The 20,768-nt window shown below is 34.1% G+C and overlaps 1 protein-coding gene across 1 annotated transcript in view; it reads right to left on the bottom strand.

Annotated features, from left to right (window-relative positions):
* Positions 1–9,736: 9,736 nt before the first annotated feature.
* Positions 9,737–20,768, bottom strand: part of DNAI4 (dynein axonemal intermediate chain 4) — an 80,848-nt gene continuing 69,816 nt past the window's right edge. Inside the window, exons 15-17 of the mRNA XM_045547798.1 lie at positions 20,266–20,492; positions 18,912–19,068; positions 9,737–11,046 (exon numbers count right to left, since the gene is read on the bottom strand). Coding sequence (XP_045403754.1) covers positions 10,996–11,046; positions 18,912–19,068; positions 20,266–20,492 — 435 coding nt within the window. The 3' untranslated portion in view covers positions 9,737–10,995. The remainder of the gene's footprint in view (positions 11,047–18,911; positions 19,069–20,265; positions 20,493–20,768) is intronic.

Below are 20,768 nucleotides of genomic sequence, written 5' to 3'. Positions count from 1 at the left end.
TTTGCTGTGGATTGAATGAGAATCTGCTACAGCAAATATTGCCAAATCAAGCTTTGGAGTTAACCTCATTCTCTTGACCAATTTATACTAACTTTCCTGACATTTTATTGGTCAGAACCTCCTTTTAACAATATTTGCTAAGCACATAGTTTACGTGGTAAAGTTTTGGAATATGGTTTTATGATTATTGTCAGTTATTCCGTCACTCCTGAGCAGCATCACTTACCATTAGCTGCATCTGTGGAGGAGCAGATGCTTTCTTGGAAGGCATGATGGAAAAGTCATGGACTTTGGAAGTAGCCATGGATAAGTTTCAATTTCAGCCTTGCCACTTGCTGAGTGATGTAGGGCAAGTTTTAAACTCTTTGAACCTCCATATCTCTAGAATGGGAAAACCCATCTCAAAAAGGTTTTGTGAGTATTAAAAGCAACATCTATGTCAAAGCCATAGGAAATAACCGCTAAGAATGCAGGTTCTTGTGTCCTGGGTTTGAATCCTGGATCCTTACTTCCCAGATCTAGAATCTTAAGCAAGTTACTTAAGCATCCTTCTTTGTAAAATTGTGCTGATGATCATAACTATGTCATAGAGCTAATGAGATAATGTGTGTCCAGTTTGATGCAATAAACAATGTTTGTTGGTCGCTTCATCCTCACCATCAGCATAGACTAGAAAGATAATTTCTCTTCAGAATTCAGAATGTCTCTGACTGGAATCTTCCTTGTTATTCTTCACCTATAACTTAGGTATACCTTTCTCAACACATGTTTCTATGATACTATAAAGCTGAGTTCATAATATCAACTAACTAAATAATGAAATTTCTCTTTTGGTAAAACCTCCGAAAACACTAGTTCTTGCAAAGCTCTTACCTAAACTGAGAATGCTGGAGTTTGAGATCTTAAAGAGCTGTTGACTCACTTTTTAGCAAGTCGAACAAATAATTGTTTAGATTCTGTGGAATCTTTGTCTGTGATCCCTGGTTGGAAAAAAAAAATCACTACAGTCTGTGGCAAAGACCATATCACCCATACTTCTTGTGAAATGACTGTTCTTCTGTAGGGAAGCTGGAAAACAAAATAATATATTCTCTGACTCTGAAAAATGACAAAAAATTGTTTAAAAGAATCTTATTTTCTCCATCTCTCTGGCTGTAGTGTGAAGAATGGATTAAGGGAGGTAAGACCTGAGGCAGGAGAAACAGAGAAGGCTGTTTCAGTAATTTAAATGAGATATGATGGAGGCCTAAACTTGAGGCCATGACAGAGAGGAAGGATATGGCAAATGGGTATTCAAAAGATAGGATGGTTTGGTACTGATTGAGTATCAGGGGCAACAGAGAGAGAGCCATCAAAAATGGTACCTAGATTTCTGGCTTGCACAACAAGAAGGTAGGGGGGTCATTTGCTAAGAAAGGGACCAAAGAAGCAGGAATGGTTTTGTCACCAGAAAAAACTACCCCATCTTTTGATGGGTCAAAATCAGTGTCTTTTATCAACTCCAGAGGGACATCTGCATCACCATGGCTAGCGCACTCACAGCATCAGCAACCATTCATCCATGTATTACCAAACTTCTTCCCCTCTTTGGAGACTTATACAGCCTATCTTGACAAATGCTAGTTTTAACACAGCAGTGCAGAAAAGATATGGTCAGTGGCTATGGACTGAGTTTCTGCATAACTCAAGAAAGAAATATTCAGCCAAGGGACAATCCCTACCCTAGATGTCAGATGGACTCTGGGATGAATCCTGCTATCACCACCACTTGATCCCCCTAGGCTCAAAACAGTCCCCTCTTCTGCCACCTCTTAATACCTCATCAGGGTTGATCTTAATTTGGGATGCAGATGAGAGCCCAGCAAGACTTGAGCTCAGCCTCTGATCAAATGGAAGCAAGCTAATCAGCTAGGTCATTTACTCAGATGAAAAGGCTAATGACAACGATGAATTTTGAAGCTCCTAGTTGTGGAGCTTCAAAATTGGGGGCTTTATTTTCCCCATTTATACATTGAGAGTGTTGAATTGAATTGCTTAAGAGCTCTTCTGAACTTGAAATTCTAAGTCTTGTTTAAATTGTCTGATTATGTTACTCCCATCTCAAAAACCTCCGGTGGCTGCCATTACCTACACAAGACTATCCAAATGAGCTGGCATTTAAGGCTCTCCATTCAGGTCCCCAAACGTCACTCTTTCTGCATACCTCAAGGTCCAACCAGAGAGGACAATGAAAATGAAAACAAATCTTTCCATCTTTTGACCAACTAGTTTGCTGTTTGCACTTCTCACTGGAGCACTTCACCCTTTTTGTTTGGAAGGTGACATTTCTTCTGCATGTAGTTTGTAACTCAGTGTCTGTGTGGCTTTTGATATGTTCATTAGTCCACTGGGGCTGCTGTAACAAAATACAAGAGACTGGGTGGCTTATAACAACAGACATTTCTCACCACCCCAGCTGCTGACAAGTCCAAGATGAAAGTTGCCAGCATGGGCAGCTTCTGGTGAGAGCCCTCTTCAGGGTTGTGAACTGCCAACTTTTCACTGTATCCTCACATGGTAGGAGGGGTGAGCTAACTCTCTGGGGTCTCTTATAAGGGCACTAGTCCCATTTATGAGGGCTCTGCTCTCCTGACCTAGTCACCTCCCCAAAATCCAACCTCCTAATTTCATCACCTTGAGGGTTAGGATTTCACCATATGAATTTGGGGAGATACAATATATAATTGTCTTCTATGAGTTTTAGTTTGTCCATCTGTGAAGGGATAATAATCTGTATTTTATAATGTTATTGTGAAGACAGAATGAGTTCACATAAGTATAGCACCTAGCATAATATATGATGCTTAATAAATACTCGATAAATTAACAATGTCATGAGCAAGGGATTAAAAAATGTTACTTTTTGGTTGAGACTAGCTACTATGGATGGCTTTTCTGTACAACTCTCAATCTCAAAACTATTGATAAATTTGTACTTCTGTAGTCTTTTTCTTTCCTTCCTTCCTTCACTCTTTCCTTTCCTTCTTCCTTCCTATCCTATTTCCATAAAAAGCTCTAATAAAGTAGAGCCTTAGGGTACTGTTTTTTCAACATGAGTCTTTTCAGATGGTCTTGGAAAATTAAAAAAAAAGAAAGGATCCTATGTTAATGGTCCCATTGAGATTAATAATGCATGTTAACATAGTAAGGGCTCAGAGAAGACTTATAGTTAGAAAATTTCTTTAGCTTTGTTTAATTCAATGTTTTCCTAACTTATTTGATCCTGGAAATTCTTTCACCATGAAATTGCCTAACATCTGGAATTGCCATGAGTTTCTAGCGTGGACATATTTCTAGTTCTCTTCTGTCCAGGCACATGGGAAGATTGTATTTCCCTGCTCTTTAAACTTGGGCATGTGACATATTTTGGCAAACAAAATGTGAATGGAAGAGACATATGTCATTTATACCTGAAATTTAAGGATTGAGGCATGATTCTTTATTCTCCCTCTCCCCTGCCTTGGTGGCCAGCATCATTTCTGAATTGGAACCTAGTCATTGAGTCAGAACACTCAATGGTGCGGAGCCACCTACTGACTTGTAATGAACATGTAATATGAATGAGAAAAGAAACCGTTATTTAAAGCCACTGAGATTTAGGGATTGTTAGTTATGACCTGGTTTATCTTGACTAGTATAATTATCTTAAAGTTATTTACGTCTTACAGATATAATCTTTATAATGATTCAAGTTTATAGATAAAAGCAAAGCAAAATCAATTATTTTGCCTTAAAAATTGGAATTAATGATCACCTGTTCAACATGATTGATTATATAAAGGTCACAATAAATGTGTACCAAAAATCCAAATTAACAACCAGAGAGTGGATTCAGTAAATCCACTGATATATATCTTTCATTTATATATTATGCCATTTATTGAGGAACTATGGCCACAATGTGCCTAATAGATGGTGTCTAGAGCAGGTTGGCTTGAGTTATAAGTACTATCTACAGCATCAGATTTAGGAGATCAGATTTCAATTCTACCATTTAATATACATGAGACCTTAGGACATATTTGATATCTCTGAATCTAAGTTTCTTCATTTGTAAAATAGTGATAATAATACTGACTTCATTAGAATAACTATAAGGATTAAATGATGGTGAGAGTGCTGATCAGAGTTTCTAGCACAAAGGGAATTTTTAATAGATTGGTTATTGATGGTAATTATAATGGTGATAATTCCACCAAATAGTGCCTAGTAGCCTTGGTATTAAGATGCTTAAATTTTAGTATTGCTACTCTAGTTTCTAGCTAAGAGACTTTGAAAAAGTATTTAACCTGCAATTTGATTTTCTAATTTGTAACATGGAAAAATATTACAGGATCAATTAAGGTAATGTTAATTATAGCTTTGATAAATTACAAAGCATATTACATGTAATTATTTCATGCTAATGATGATTATGAGTTCACTATATGTAAATTCATTAGCAAACACTAATTTATTTTTTATTATTTTCTAACACAGTTAGTACCTGCTCATCTTTGGCTAATATTCATTCTTAAATCCTTCTAGATGGAGTTTTCATCATGGCACAGCTATCCATCTGCCTATTCCTAGGAGTCATGCAAAACTCCTCATTCTCTCACTCTCCATTGACTAAACCTTCTCCATACACAAACATACATTAAATCGCCAAGTCTCATCTAAATTCCTCTGTAATCCACCCACTGTTCTCTATCCCCTCCACCAAGACTTCGACTTTCATTTGCATTACTGCAATAGCCCCTCAATTGGCCTTGCCATCAATCCATTTCCCACACTGCTGCCAGAATGATCTTTCTAAAACCTGTGATTGTTATCCACCTTTAAAACCCTCCAATGGTTTCCCATTTCTCTCAAGAAAAAGTCTAAATTTCTTTAACATGATCTACAAGACATTTCACGATCTGGCCTCTTTCTACCTGTTCAGGTCCAGCTGTTTTAGATTCCCTCAAACTCTAAATGGTTCAGGTATACCAAACACCTTACAGATTTTGAAATTCCATATTCTCTCTCTCTTCAGGCCTTTACACATGCCATTTCCTCCACTATTTAAATCTGATTAGCTTCTACTCTACACGTCTCTGTAGAATGGATATTGAAATAACCATTATCTAGATAACTTTTTGCATAATTTTTGTGGATTAAACTTTCTTACCATTCATTATAGCGATATATTTTTTTTTCGAGACAGAATCTCAGTCTGTCACCCAGGCTGGAGTGCAATGGTGTGATCATAGGTCACTACAGCCTCAAACTCCTGGGCTTAAGCAATCCTCCTGTGTCAGCCTTTGAAGTAACTAGGACTATAGGCATGTGCCACTACACCCAGCTAATTCTTTATATTTTTGTAGAGTCAGGGTCTTTGTATGTTGTCCAGGCTTGTCTCAAACTCCTGGCCTCCAGGGATCTTCTCACCTTGGGCTCCCAAAGTACTGGGATTACAGGTGAACCACCATACCTGGCCTATAGCAATTTTTAAGTGCCCTATCAGTAAGAATTCAAATGAGCAACTGACACACAACTCAATAGCAAAAAACCAAATAATTTGATTTAAAAAATGGGCAAAAAACCTGAATAGACATTTTTCCAAAGAAAATACACAGTGGCTAACAGGTATATGAAAAGGTATTCAATATCACTACACATCAGGGAAATGCAAATAAAATCCACAATGAGATATCACCTCACACCTTTAGAAAGGCTATTATCAAAAAGACAAGAGATAACTAGTATTGGAAGGATGTGGAGAAAAGGGAAACTCTGCACACTGTCGGTGGGAATGTAAATTGGTACAGCTATTCTGAAGAACAGTGTAGGAGTTCCTCAAAAAATTAAAAATAGAACTACCATGCAATCCAGCAATTCCACTTCTGGATATATTTTCAAAAGAAATGAAATCAGTATATCAAAGAGATATTTGCACTCGCATGTTCAATGCAGCATTACTCACAATAGTCAAGATATGGAATCAACCTAAGTGTCCATCGATGGATGAATGGATAAAGAAAATGTGATATGAACACACACACACATACACACACACACAATGGTACTAAGTGTGATGATGGATGTATTAATTAATTTGATTGTGGTAATCGTTTCACAACATATATAACTATATATCAAGCCATCATGTTATAGATCTTGAATATATATAATTTTATTTGTCAATTATACCTCAATAAAGCTGGGTAAAAATGCAAAACAAATACTCAAAATAAAATTAAATGAGCAAGTGAAATGTTTTAAAAATATATCTTAGAAAACAGTAATTGATATTTAAAGCGGCTATTTTCTTCTTATGTTTTTGTTGTCCCCTGGGTTTTTAGAAATAAAGATTCAACAAATAAATAAAATGTGTGTAATAATCTGGAAAATTCAATAAAATTATTATCAGTAAATTCTGATGTGGGACCCATAAAACGTCCTGGGATCCTTTGTTCCAGGTATCATGGCGCCATGTCTTTTAATAGTTGACTTATTCAAAGATGTGGTGAAAGTACATTTTTCATGAGTTGCTCTGGATGCTACATAAATGTCTCATCCATTTAAAAAAAGCAGTGCTCATTTTTATAAGATTTATAACAATGTTTTATATGTTCCAACTTAATGGACATGTTGTGCTTTCTATTTAACCCAGGAATTAGTTTCATGTAAACTGTAAGCCTTTTAGTTTTATCACCAAATGGTATGTTAACCTAAGAAAATGAAGGTTAATAGCCTAGTAAATGTTCTATGGATTTGAGGATGAATTTGAACATTGTACAAAATCCTGAACAAATAAGACACAAAGCTTAAATATTGTATAAAGTAACAAATGAAGTCACTAGCACAATCAGCAGAAGGAGTGGGCCTGGCAAGGACCCAATCAACCACAAAGGGCAACGAGGTTCTCAGACCAGGACACAGGGATATGGTTCTGGGATAATCAAAATGAGAGCTGCCATTTTTTTTTTCATTTTTCCTTTTATTATGGTAAACTGTAACCATGGAGAGCTGCCATTTTTGATTGACTACTGTGTACCAGGCATTAGGCGAGATCCTTTACACTGAATATAAATTGTTCAGCAAATAGCTGATAGAAACCCAGTCTCACAAAGTAGCAGCAATACTCACCAAAAGAAAGGGATTGTAGATTAGTTTTGAGTCTTGAGGTTTGTCTTGACAGGAAAAATTGACTTTATATTCTTACAGAACAAAGAAAGCTATGACGATGTTTATCAACTTTCCAGAATGATTTTATGTTCTATTAATATATATTTTCCATAGTTAAAATATTTTATCTTTTGTGATATTAAGATATTCTTATCTTAATTAAAGGAAATTACATTTAAAATATTAATATTAGATCATCTTATGATAGGAGACAAGTATAAAGTCATTTCCCCATTAATTTGATTATTCATTTTTTCAACAAGTGTTTGTTGTACCACTGCTCTCTGGAGGTACTGCTCTAGTTGCTGGAAATGGTGTGGTGAGCAAAACATATCGACCCTACCCTCAAGGAGCTTACAGTCTGGGAGAGAGGCGGACACTAAGCAAATGATCACACAAATAAACATCTAGCACTGCAGGTATGAATCTCAGTTTAGAAACTCAGTTATCCAAGAAATACATTTTCTATGACTCAGTTTAATTACTGACTCCACATTTCCATTCCACCCAGCTGGCAGAAATAAACAACATACACAACAAGTTCAACTCGGGCTTGGTTTCCTTCCCCTTCTCCGATGTTACTACAGCATCTTACTCTGTGCCAAGGCGCTTCTGTCATCAAAGAGTTGGTGTTTCCTTCGTTGCCTGGATTCTTCAGTTCCAGTGTTTCTTTGTTACTTCCTGCACAGCACTCGTTGGATAAGGATGGTTTCCAAAATTGACTGTGGTCCCTCCTAGTCTTACTTCCCAGACAATGCATTTTAGAAGCAGGACATGGGTCCCCTCTGTTCTGTGGATCCCAGGCCTCCCTCTTTTCATTTCCCCACCTCCTCCAGCCCTGAGGAAACTTCACACTTCTCTTTATGTTCAAGATACTTGGTCTATGTCCAAAATACCTTTCCTACATCCTTTTCTTTTATAAAACAAAAATAAATGTCTTTGATTTATTGTCACTTTATGTCTCCTTAAACTAATAAGCACAGAGCTGCCAATTTGAGATGGGGGAACGTAATGAAAAAAAAAAGATTAAAAAATATATCTCTAAATATTATCTATCCCTCAACAATAATTCCTGAAATAGTACTATGAGGGAAATCCCTGGTGGCTAGAGAACATTTAACAAAAAAAACAAATTTAGTGTGGCTAGGTAGTAAGACTTATGGGAGGGAGCTCAGAAAGGGCTCTTCTGAGAAGGTGTGATATGAACTGAAATCTGAAAGGTGAGTAAAGAGTTAACGTGTGGACGAAGAGTGAGGAGTGGGAGGAAGGTGTTCCCAGCAGAAGGAATACAGGACGACAGGTTTACAAGCATTCTCATTTATGCATAAAACCTTAATTATGGAAAAATATACAAGCTCACGTTCTGGTATATGAGACCTCAGCAAACTATATAGGGCATTAACTATTTACTACACAATACTGGGAAATATATAAGAACTGTTTAAAGCTTTGGGCTTGAATTCAAGCCTGACCAGTTACCGGCTGTATGGTCTTTGGCATGTTATATCACCTTTTCAAGCCTTAATTATATCATCTGGAAAATAGAGGTTATGATAATATTACAACTACTGAGCCCATAGAATTGCTATGAGGATACACCGGGATAATGGACATGAAAATATTTTGCAAACTGTAAAGAACTTTAATGGGCATTATTACTAGTATGTTGATAATTAAATATATTGACAGTAAAATTCAATATTTTCTTTTAGAGAGACTCCAGTTGAGAGAAAATGGCAAATACTAAGTGTTCTACTTTTTCACTTATAATTATATGTAACAACGTAGAGGTGAACCAAATTAACACACTAAATATGATACACTATTATATAGTAGTTAATACAATCTTCTTTTCCTACCTCAGCTGGAAGAGCAGCTAACAGTTTACTCTCAGGCAACAATTATGTAAGTTCTATATGAGAGATACCTGGTAGAAAATTACCAAATGAAGTAATGCATGCCTAGCACAAAATAAGAGCCTAAAGTTAGTAGAATCACCATTCCCTCCTTAGGTCCCCAGCCTGCACACGGGGGTGTGCATGTGTGTGTTTAAGGATAACATGAGATGGCTAATGGCTGAACAGAATTCTTATTGAATTCTTTAAAAATTGTGGTAAATAAAGTTTACTAGTAAGAATTGAAAGCCATTCTATAAATCAAGCAAAATAATTCCTTCTGAAGTTCCCAGATAAAAGATCTTAGAGTAAAAATTTGACGTTAAAGTATGGGAGAATCACTTAAGACTGCAAGAGCATGGATGAGAAGAGTAGGATGGAATAGATTATTGCTTTAGCATCAGTTGCCCAAGATCCAAGGATAACTTTGTTTCTCATGTGGGTTTGATGAACAGTGGGAGGAAAATACGTGAAAAATTTTTAAAGATCAAAAATACATAATAGGGCATGGTGGCTCATGCTGTAAATTCAGCACTTTGGGAGGCCGAAGTGGGAGGCCAGGAGTTCAAGACCAACTGAGCAACATAGCAAGACCATGTCTCTACAAATAATAATAATAATGATGATAATAATAATAATAAAAGGAACACTTTTTTCAATTAAATCAAGTTTTTATTTTCTTAAACAAAGTGTTATGGAAAGTCCAATCTTTCAGAAAGAAAAAAATAATCACAATGACTTATACCAGTAGAAAATTTATAATCTTTATAAACTGATCTAAGCTCAAAATCCACCTAAGAATTGCTTTGCTTTTCTTAAAGGGTGGCTCCAAAGAAATGGAGATTATAAAGCAATAGATATTTGTAAAAGGTAGTTTCCATTATTGCACTGATTCCATTCTTGGTTTTTAATATATATGTATTTTCCCAGAGAGTTTAGTGCATTTCATATGCCCTATCCTCTCCTCTCCACTCAGAATGCTTTAGAGAATAGGCCATAATATCCTACAGCCTCAGTGAACAAACCCAGGACTTGTTAAGACAAAGTGCATAAAGTAGCCTGTTAGCAATCTATATTTGGAGGAGTTGCTGTCCCCTATCCCCACCTCCATTTCCACAACTTTACTCTAGAACCCTTCATAAAATAACATCTTGATGTGGCCTACAAATCAGAGACTTTCTGTTTTCTCTCTGGGTCCATTTAAGTCTGGGCTTAAAATCTAGAGCAGATTCTGGGCATGCAGATGTGTCCCAGGTTAATTTTTCTCACTAAATTGGGAATGTGTTGCCCCCTGGCCAAACAATGCAATTCTGTTATTTGCTGTCATGTCTTTTGTTTGTCAAATAGTCTAAGAAAGTGCTATAGCTTCAGCTCTCAGATCTAGGAGGATACAATTCTGATTCAAAGTTAGGTATGAGAATCCACTGTTCTCATCATACTAACAACTGTATAATTATAAACCCTGGAAAACAGCTTGGAAAGCAGAAGTTTTAAAAGTCAGTGGAATTTTCTTATGAAGATTTCAGTTTAAGTAATTTTAATAATATCTAAGCTTTGCTTCTAAATGAATAATAATTTTCTAACCTTTCTGGACATTTTATAAGTACATATATGTACTTATATGTGTTTGGAATATGACCAAGGAGTAGGAATATCTTTAGAAAAATTAAGAAAATTCTAACAAAACTCACTCTTATTTAGAATAACTCTTTGTTTAGATCACAAATTAATCAAATATCTCTAAAATAAAAGATCATTAAATTTATATTAAATTTAACTGAAAGTTATACAACAAATATTATTTTCTAAAATCAAAATCTGGTATACAGAATACAATACAAACTATTGAATATTAGACACTGTTCCTTTTTCTTTAAACAACAACAAAAATGACGTCATAAATGATGACTTATCCTGGTTGGTTTGACTTGGGTCCAAGCAAAGTATCTATTATGTCTCCCTGAAAAGAAAAAAAGTCACAAAATTATAATGCAATAAAATAAAAATTAAAAGGTAAAGGAGTCTTTAAAACATCATTTAAAATTTATAAGTTAGGGATACACATATAAAGGGCATCCAATAAGACTGTAAAAAGGAAACAAACAAAAGTTAGTTTAAATAGTAACAGTTACTTCCTAGTATAAACCTACTCTTTCCTATGAAATACTCTTTCAATGAAGTTTGATAAATAATTTTATAAGGATTCAGTAAGAGGACGATTTTGCCAGCTCCTATTTAACCTTAATGCTTACACCTGAGCTTTCTCATTTGTAAATACCTATTAAACTTAATTATATCTTAAGCTCTTTCCTGATCTGTTAATGCTTGATTTAGAGTAGAACTTCTCAATTTCCATGTGGGTTTTGTTATTTTTATTTAATGATACTGATATTTGTATTAAAAGGGGTAAAATTATCATATTATAAGGGATGAAAATCATAGATGAGAGGTGAGTTTTCAAGAAAGAGAGAATATAGTGAAAAGATGGGAACTGAAAGCAAAAGTGTTTTCTCTCTCACATAGTTAATGTAATCTTGAGAAAATCACTGAACTCTAGGAGTCTTACTTTCTTCAAATGTATAATGAAAATATTAACATTTACTTCTAAAAGTTGTTATGAGAGTTGAATGAGCTAATTTACTTGAAAGTGTTTTATAAACCTTAAAGAGTTATAAACACTTTAGATAATATAACATAAGTCAGTTTCTGTCTTTTTGCCAAAGATAATACTATCTTTGGTACTTCCCCATTGTTCAAGCCGTGAAACACCAAATCAGATGCCAAATCCTGTCAGTCCTAACCTTAATGTGTTTCTCAAATCCATCTCTTTCTATTTCAGTCTCTCATTTGGACAAATATAATAGATCACTATTATAATGTGTTCAATGTTATCCTTAGTGTCTATAATAGATCCTGTCACATAATTCAGTATGTATTTTTTGAATGAATGAAAGAATAAATGATCTATTTTTTTCTACCTTCAGTGTCTCTCAGCATTTCTTATATATATTACAGATTTATGTTTCCAAAACCCTATTTTGAACATTTCAGTTATCTTTTTATTTTTCCTTTAATTTTCAAAAAAGATAAACATCAAAAGCACAGAAAAAATATGGCAAACATTTGTATACTGAATCATAATGGTAAAAATATAACAGTATCTAAAATTGATTCTCTACAGGCTGCTTCCAGAAAAGGAGCTGCTTTTTCTGCAATTTTTCATTGAAATTGACTTTTGCCAAGTGCTAAACCATAATTCTGTTCAATGCGAGACTTAGACCCTCAGCAACCAACCCTTATTATGCCAGAAGTGGAGCTGCTGCTTCCCTAGTCACGAATGCTAATGTGGTGGTAAATCCAGTCAACAGTTATCTACGTCAAAAAGTTATAATTGCAAGTCTTGGATCACAGTCTTCTGTTTACACCCAGGCTGGTGTTACTCCTAATCATGAACCCTGAGCTGGTAGGGTAGGGCTGGAGCCAACCTTCTGCCATATTCTATCACAAATAGTATGCTGGTCCTTCATCTCTTCAGGGAGGGGCCAGAGTTTCAGAAATCATGCCCCTTAAAACCAGGCCAAGAATCAAAGTCTTTCTGCTATGCAAAGTCACATAGAGGGTGACTTTGTGGCAATGATTTTGAGGGAGAGATGTGGTCTTAAAAGTAAGATGTGGTCTCAATGAATACTGCTCTAGCATGCCTGTACTTTGGCTTTGTTTGTAAAACACATACCACCCAAAACAACAAATGTCATCTTTGCTTTCTATATTTTTCAATAAAAGAAATAAGACATTACTGATAAAAGTCCCCTTTTTATACCTCCCTAATCCTGTTCTTCCCTTATTCTTCACTTCCCAGAGGCAGCTTTTATCATAAATTTGGTGTACATCTTCACTGTAGAATGAAATCATAAGCCTTCCAAAACTTTGATTCACTCTTGGTTAACATTTTAAAAATTATAGGTCATAATATTACTTGATATGTTGATAGGAAACAATGTTTTTGACATTACTTTGAGACTTCAAATTACTATTATGACTATAATTCTCAAGGCGTATCAATTCATTTAGCATGTGTTTGCTTGTAAGTAACAACAAACCTAATTAATAGGGTTTTTTTTGTTTAATCTTCCAAAAATATAACCTTAAACCTTTCAAATATAGTGACCAAAATCATGAAAAACATATTTGTATCAGGAAATTGTCTTCATTTACTAATGTACGGAATAGATTTGTTAAAAGAAAATTTTGCTCACCAGGCTTGGAATCACTAACACATACACATACATGCTAGTCTGCCAAAAATGTTCAGACTCTTTAAGCTCAGCTTTCTGCTTGTAGAGCATACTGCTTAAATTATTAATAAAAGATAGTTCTAACCAGTTCAAATCCAAACACAAAAATGAAGCATTTTTCTTCCATATTCCAGTCTATATTTTATACTTTTACTAAATATATGTCCACTAAGAATAACACAAAGATTGACAAATGCCTGAGGTGATGGATCTCTTAATTACCCTGATTTGATTAATCCACATTGTATACCTATATGAAAACATCACATGTACCCTATGAAGATTTACAACTATTATGTACCCATAATAATTAAAAATAAAAAAGAATACTGTTTTTATTTTTGTGGTTAAATAACATTTACATAAATTATAGCATATTGTACTTACCTTCCTGAAATTTGGTTTTCTCATTTAACACTATGTTTTTTAGACTTATTCAAAATTTTTTACACTAACACTTTAAGATATATATCATTTAAATATCTGCATGTAGTTACACATGTGAAATGCCACATTTTCTTGATCCAGTCCTCTACTGATGATCATTTAAGTTGTCTCCAATTTAGCAATATATTAGAGAAACAAGGCTGCTATAACCACTATTTTCTCATTAGCATGTTTTTTTCACATAATTACTAGTGAGTTAAACAAAGCCCTAAAAGATATATAGACTCTAATCAGATGTCATTTAAATATCTATAAGGGTTGCAGTTGCATGGAATAGGAAAACTACAATACTTTAGAATTTAATGACATGGTAAATAAATGAAGTCAAACAAGTGACACAGCAACATGGGCAGGGTTGCAGACTTCCGTGAGAAGCTGGAGGACTTAGGTAATATGTAACTAGGCTTTAGGAGACATGGGCTACCAGACAATTTCATTTGGAGTATATTGACAAATCAACTGTAAAACAGGGCTCAGCTAGGTAGCTAATGTAGTTAAGAAAATCCCCTTAAATGTGCAAAGTTTCAGATCTCATTCCTTGGCTAAAATCTTAAGTCAATATGCATCTCAGTCAGTTGAGGAAATAATCTCCAAAAATACATATAATATTATTCTTTTTTGCCCTTAGAAGAATAAGCATTGTGAAGAGAAATGATATAGCAAATCAAACAGATAATTTTAATATTTTCTGCATCAAGGAATTTATACATATTTGATATTTTAAATATTCATTATATATAAGAGAATTTGCCACATTAGTTTGTCTAACTGATAAACATTTGATTCTTATATAAATGTGTAATTGGGTGATTGATGTACACTTGTGATCACAGATTGAAATCTTACTAATTTGTAAACAGCATTGGAACATTTAAGAAAATTTGATTCATCATATTTAAAATGTTTAATTTATGAAATTAATATGAATTCCTTAAGTATCTGAGATTTGTCTGTCTATAAGATAACGGAAGTACTTAAAAATATAATATATTAAATTTATAAATGAGATTTAAAATATTTTTTAAAATTTAAGTTACAAGGCCAGGCATGGTGGCTCACGCCTGTAATTCTAGCACTCTGGGAGGCCGAGGCGGGAGGATTGCTCGAGGTCAGGAGTTCGAGACCAGCCTGAGCAAGAGCGAGACCCCGTCTCTACTAAAAATAGGAAAAAATGATCTGGACAGCTAAAAATATATAGAAAAAAATTAGCCGGGCATGGTAGCACATGCCTGTAGTCCCAGCTACTCGAGAAGCTGAGGCAGGATTGCTTGAGCCCAGGAGTTTGAGGTTGCTGTGAGCTAGGCTGACGCCATGGCACTCTAGCCTGGGCAACAGAGCGAGACTCTGTCTCAAAAAAAAAAACAAAAAACAAAAAATTTAAGTTACAAAAGCTCACTTAAAAGTATATATTATAATAAAATCTGCTGGACTTAGAAAAATATATAATCTAAATGTAAGAACTTAAGGTGAAATATTTTTTTTCAATTTATAACATATCATTTGAATATAAATTTTTTAAGCCAAAGTAGACTGCATAATCTTTTCTATATATAAAGACTACCTTAGGGAACATTAGAAATAAGAAAGAAAAACACGTCGATACCTTATACATGTCTCCTGGTATACATGTGTACGATGTAATTTTCTATGGTATCACTGGCTTGTATGGCATTTGAATTTTCTGTTTTATTGAAATGTCTCAGAGGCTATTATAATTTGTATTCTAATGAGAACAGGGAAATTTTAGGTAGTTCCTAATTCCCTACAATTTTGCTAGCATTTGATATTGGCTGATATTTCAATTTTTATAAATCCAATCATTGTGAACTAGTATCTTACATAATTTTATTAGCATATTTCCTCATTGCTAGTGACAATGAATGTTGCTTCATAAGTTTATTTGATATTCAAGTTTCTTCTTCTGTGAATTACTATTTTATATATTTGCCCATTTAAAAAAATTGAGTTGAGCTGGGCGTGGTGGCTCATGCCTGTAATCTTACCACTCTGGGAGGCTGAGGTGGGAAGATCGCTCAAGATCAGGAGTTCTAGACCAGCCTGAGCAAGAGTGAGCAAGACCCCATCTCTACTAAAAAATAGAAAGAAATTAACCAAAAACTAAAAATATATAGAAAAAGTTAGCTGGGCATGGTGGTGCATGCCTGTAGTCCCAGCTACTCGGAAGGCTGAGGCAGGAGAATTGCTTGAGTCCAGGAGTTTGAGGTTGCTGTGAGCTAGGCTGACGTCACGGCACTCTAGCCCGGGCAACAGAGTGAGACTCTGTCTCAAAAAATAAAAATAAAAATAAAAAATAAAAATAATTGAGTTGTTTGACTTTTTTTTATTGTTTTATTAGAGTTTTTGTATATACTAGATACTAAATGTCTGTTATATATGTTGTAAATCTCTTCTTCCAGTCTGTCACTTTTAACTTGACATATAAAATCCTGAATGGAAAACTTTAATTTTGATGTAATAATCATATAAAGAATAGTTGAGTTTTATTGAGAGCTTACTATGTGCCAGGAACAGTTTAAACTATGTTGTACCCACTAACTCATTTAATCTTTCTAACAACCTTTGATTCTGGTACCATTATTATATCCATTTTACAAATAAGGAAACACAAAAATTAAGGGTTTTTTTTTTTTTTTTTGGTCTTACTTAAAAAAATCTATCCTTGCCCTTGGAGCATGAAGATATGCTCCTATATTTTCTTCTATTTTTTTTTTTTTTGTTTTTCACAAAGGTCTTTAACCCATTTGGAGTTTACCATTGTACAAAGTATGAGACAGGGATCTAATTTTATTTTTTTCCCTGTCACTTTTAGAATTGTAAACCTTAAATGGCTTTCCATTTTCCATAGAATAAAGATCAAACTCTTTATCATGGCAGTCATACTTTTTCTGATCCCAAATGAACCAACTGGCTCACCATTTCCTTAAAATGCCATGGACCTTTCTAATTCCATACCTTTGCTCAAGCCTTTCCCTCAGTCTAAAGGAACAGTTCCACCCTTGGTCTGTAAGGAAAAATCCTAAACTGACAAACATAGCTGAAATTTAATCTCCTTTGTGAAAGCCTTCCCCAAAGCATTCTTCTTTTTTTTTCCTTTTCTTCTTCCCATTTGCCTTTCAAAAATCAATTATTTTCCTGCTTTGTGCTTCTATACGAGTTTATTCTTCTGTTCTTTATGACTTGATCATAGTTTCTTGAATATCCATTGTCCCTTTCTTAAAAACCATATGTCTTTATGTATGTGTTTCTTTATTCAGACATTCATTCAACATTCACTGAATGCCTGTTACGTGCTAGCACTGTGCTAGATACTTGAATACACAAGTTTCCAAGTAGCTCAAACTAGTAAAAAAACATGTATACAAAATATTGTAATTTATTTTGATAAATTATTATAATACTTGATAGGTTCTGCAGATATATATGCAATGAAAAGAATCAACATACTAATACTCACAGATTTCTCTTCCACTAGTACCTTCTACTACCTCCACTAGTACACACTAACAAAAATTTTGGAACAACTCTAAACAACTCAACTTCTCCTTCCCACTACCCCAAGTTCAGTTTGTGGACAAGTTCTTAGAGCTCTTGAGGAATAGAACTATAAGAATCACAGAGATAAAAAAGGATGATTAGGCTTTGAGGCTACATTTGGGATTTGAGAGATATGGACAGAAGAAGAAAAAGGATTATTATGAACTATGTATTTGGATCTACTTAAGTGAATTTTAAGAGATTTGAATAAAGAATAAAATTCTCTTTAAATTTCTTTTGGCTAATGAGTTGTGTATCTTAGACAAGTTTCAATGTGGAGATAAACACTCTATCACCTATTAAAATATCTTAATGAATGTGTGAGAAATTGAAAATATTAAAATGTCCTATATCATGAAAAGTAAGCCATTAGGGCTGCATTCCTCAGAGTAGACTAAAATTATTACATAAGGAAACCAGTGAATTTTGGGAAAAAAAATTATGTAGATGATTTGAAAAACAGAGAAGTAAAAAAAGAAAAGCTAAAATTCATCATAATCCCATCCTAAGAAATAATATTTATAATATGTTGATTTCTTCTTCTAGTTTTCAATGCATATTTATTCAAAAAGCATTTATTGAATAACTGCCATAAGCCAGATACTACACTAGGCCAGAAGGATATAGCCCAGAACAAAAGAGACAAAAATCACTGTTATCATGGAATTTACATTCTAGTGGGACATGTGTAATAACAAAATACACAAATAAATTATATTAGAATACATAAATTTATACATAAATAAATATAAAATACATAAATAAATTTATATATATTTTAAGGTGAGGGTTATTAAGAAAAATGAGTCATTGAAGAGTATTTAATAGGGAGCATGAGAGAGAGCAGAGGTTGCAATTTTTAAATAAGATCGTCAAGAAAGACTTCACTGGGAAAATGACATTTGAGTGGGTAAAAGAACAAACCTTGTGGATTTTAGGCCAAGGGAATGGCAAATACAAAGTCCTAAGCATTTTATTTATTTACTTATTTAACATTTGTAATCTACATGGTTGGGGTAGAACTCTGTCTCCTACATGTGACCCTGATCTCATCAACCATCTGATTCCCCTGGCCACATTTCCCTCTCGTTGGATATTTATGTTGTTTCCTTTTCCTTTTTCCTTTTTTTTTTATGTTTTCAGGAACATTGGACAGTATTGAAAAATATGATTACTTCATGTAAAAATCTTTCATATATGAAATAAACTTCTTCAGCTTTATTTAAGAATTATTAAGTCCTGACTACACATTGGGCACAACTTTAAGTTCTTCCACATAATATTTATAATTATTATGCTCAGTAACACTATTATTCTCATGATTTACAGATAAAGAAAGTGAGGTTGAAAGAAAATAAGCCTAGTAGGTACTATGCCTAGTAGGTAGTCACTCTTGCAACTTATGTTCTTTCCCAGTACCTTACCCTTAAGATACTTAAGAAATGTAAATCCCTTGCATGCTACAAAAGTACAACATTTTATGAATAGACTCATAAAATGACACAATTTTTTTACTTTTGAGTCTTACCCGGACAGAATCCAAAGCAGCAGGCATGTTTCTCAGTTCATACACAGCAACTTGTCCATCACTGTCTCCCACCAGAAGGCAATCTGTTTGTTTGGCAAAGAGAATGGTTGTGAACTTGATTCCAGGATTAGCAACATTCACAATCAGAGGGTCCAAACTGTAATGAAATATTTTATTTGTAAATTCAGTTGTTACATTAATATAGTCTTTTAAATATACAGACTAAAGAAAGGTTGAGATTTCTTTTTCATTTCATATAACAAAACCCAGAAACCTCAAGTGCTTCTAAGCTCAAAATAACTGCTTCTCACTCCTTACTCAGTCAAAACCTTCATTTCTTCAATGAACTAAATTCAACCAGGTAAATTAAAGTAATTCACAATTAAGATGTGAGCTTATAAATTTAAACTTTTGTGATGATTAATTTTGTGTGTCAACTTGGCTAGTCCATGGTACCTAGTTGTTTAGTCAAACACTAGTCTACACATTGCTGTGAAGGTATTTTTTTTAGATGTAATTAACATTTAAATCAGTAGACTTTGAATAAAGTTGATTACCCTCTATAATATGGCTAGGCCTCACCCAATTAGGTGAAGGCCTTAAGAGAAAAGACTGCGTTCCCCCTAAGTGGAATGAAAGCAGAATGACTTTGGACTCAAGACTGCAACATGACTCTTGCAGGAAGTTCAAGTCTGCAACTCTGTCCTGAAGACTTCAGACTTGCTAGGACCCGCAATCATGTGAGCCAATTCATTAAAATAAAACTCTCTAAATATAGATATATAAACAGATACATACTATTCGTTCTGTTTCTTATTTTCTTATTTCAGCATTGTATAAATGTTCATATTAAGAACCATGGATATATCTAGGTGATCCTCTAATAACTTTGGTATTACATCTTCAATCAAAAATTTTAATTAAGTTCATATCCCTTTGAATATGTTTTGAAATGAGGTAAGAGAATAATATTGCAAAAATAATTACTTTGTCCCCTTTATCTGTTGTAGAGAATCTTTAGTTAAGAATATAATCATGCCTCTCTTTATTCCTCTATAAACCAGGCAGTAAGAATTCAAGATAGTTATATAATATCCTACATCATCCTGTAAAAGTCTGAGGAGATGAGTTAGATAAACTATTTTCATTCAGACATTTTAAAACCACATATGGTATAAGTAATTAACATTAATATAGTATGCTGGCATATATCTTTATTCATAGAGCACTCTCATACCCTATTATTCCTCTTCAAGTAACTATAGTACTCTCTAACTGATGTCAAAACTATTAGTATCATTTAGTTTGAACTGTTTCTACTAGAAATGTCCCCAAGAAAAATATTAACATTTACTTGCTGATGTGAAGATCCCAAATCTCCACTCTGCTCTCATTTGCAGCTGCAAAAATATAGGGTGATTTTGGAGACCAGGCAACATCATAAACTACGTAAGTAGTTGGATAAAAACTCAAAAATGGCTGGAGATTATCCTGTTGCCATATAATAACACCCCAATCTGCAGAACAGCTTAAAAATACATCATGACGAAATGGATTCCAAGTTACTTTGTACACTGGACCCTAGAAATAAAAAAATAAATTAAAATACATGGGTAGATAATATTTAACATCTTATATTTTAAATTCAACCAGCAAATTAAAAGTGCTAAGATTTCCAGATTACCATTTTATTTTATTTACTATTTTATTTTATTTTATTTTAGACAGAGTCTTGCTCTCTTGCCTAGGCTAGAGTGCAGTGGCACCATCATAGCTCACTGCAACGTCAACCTCCTGGGCTCAAGTAATCCTCCTGGCTCAGCCTCCTGAGTAGCTAGGACTACAGATGGGTGCCAA

The sequence above is a fragment of the Lemur catta genome, chromosome 3 (assembly GCF_020740605.2).
Source record: "Lemur catta isolate mLemCat1 chromosome 3, mLemCat1.pri, whole genome shotgun sequence".
NCBI lineage: Eukaryota > Metazoa > Chordata > Mammalia > Primates > Lemuridae > Lemur > Lemur catta.
This window is presented reverse-complemented; position numbering and strand designations above follow the sequence as displayed.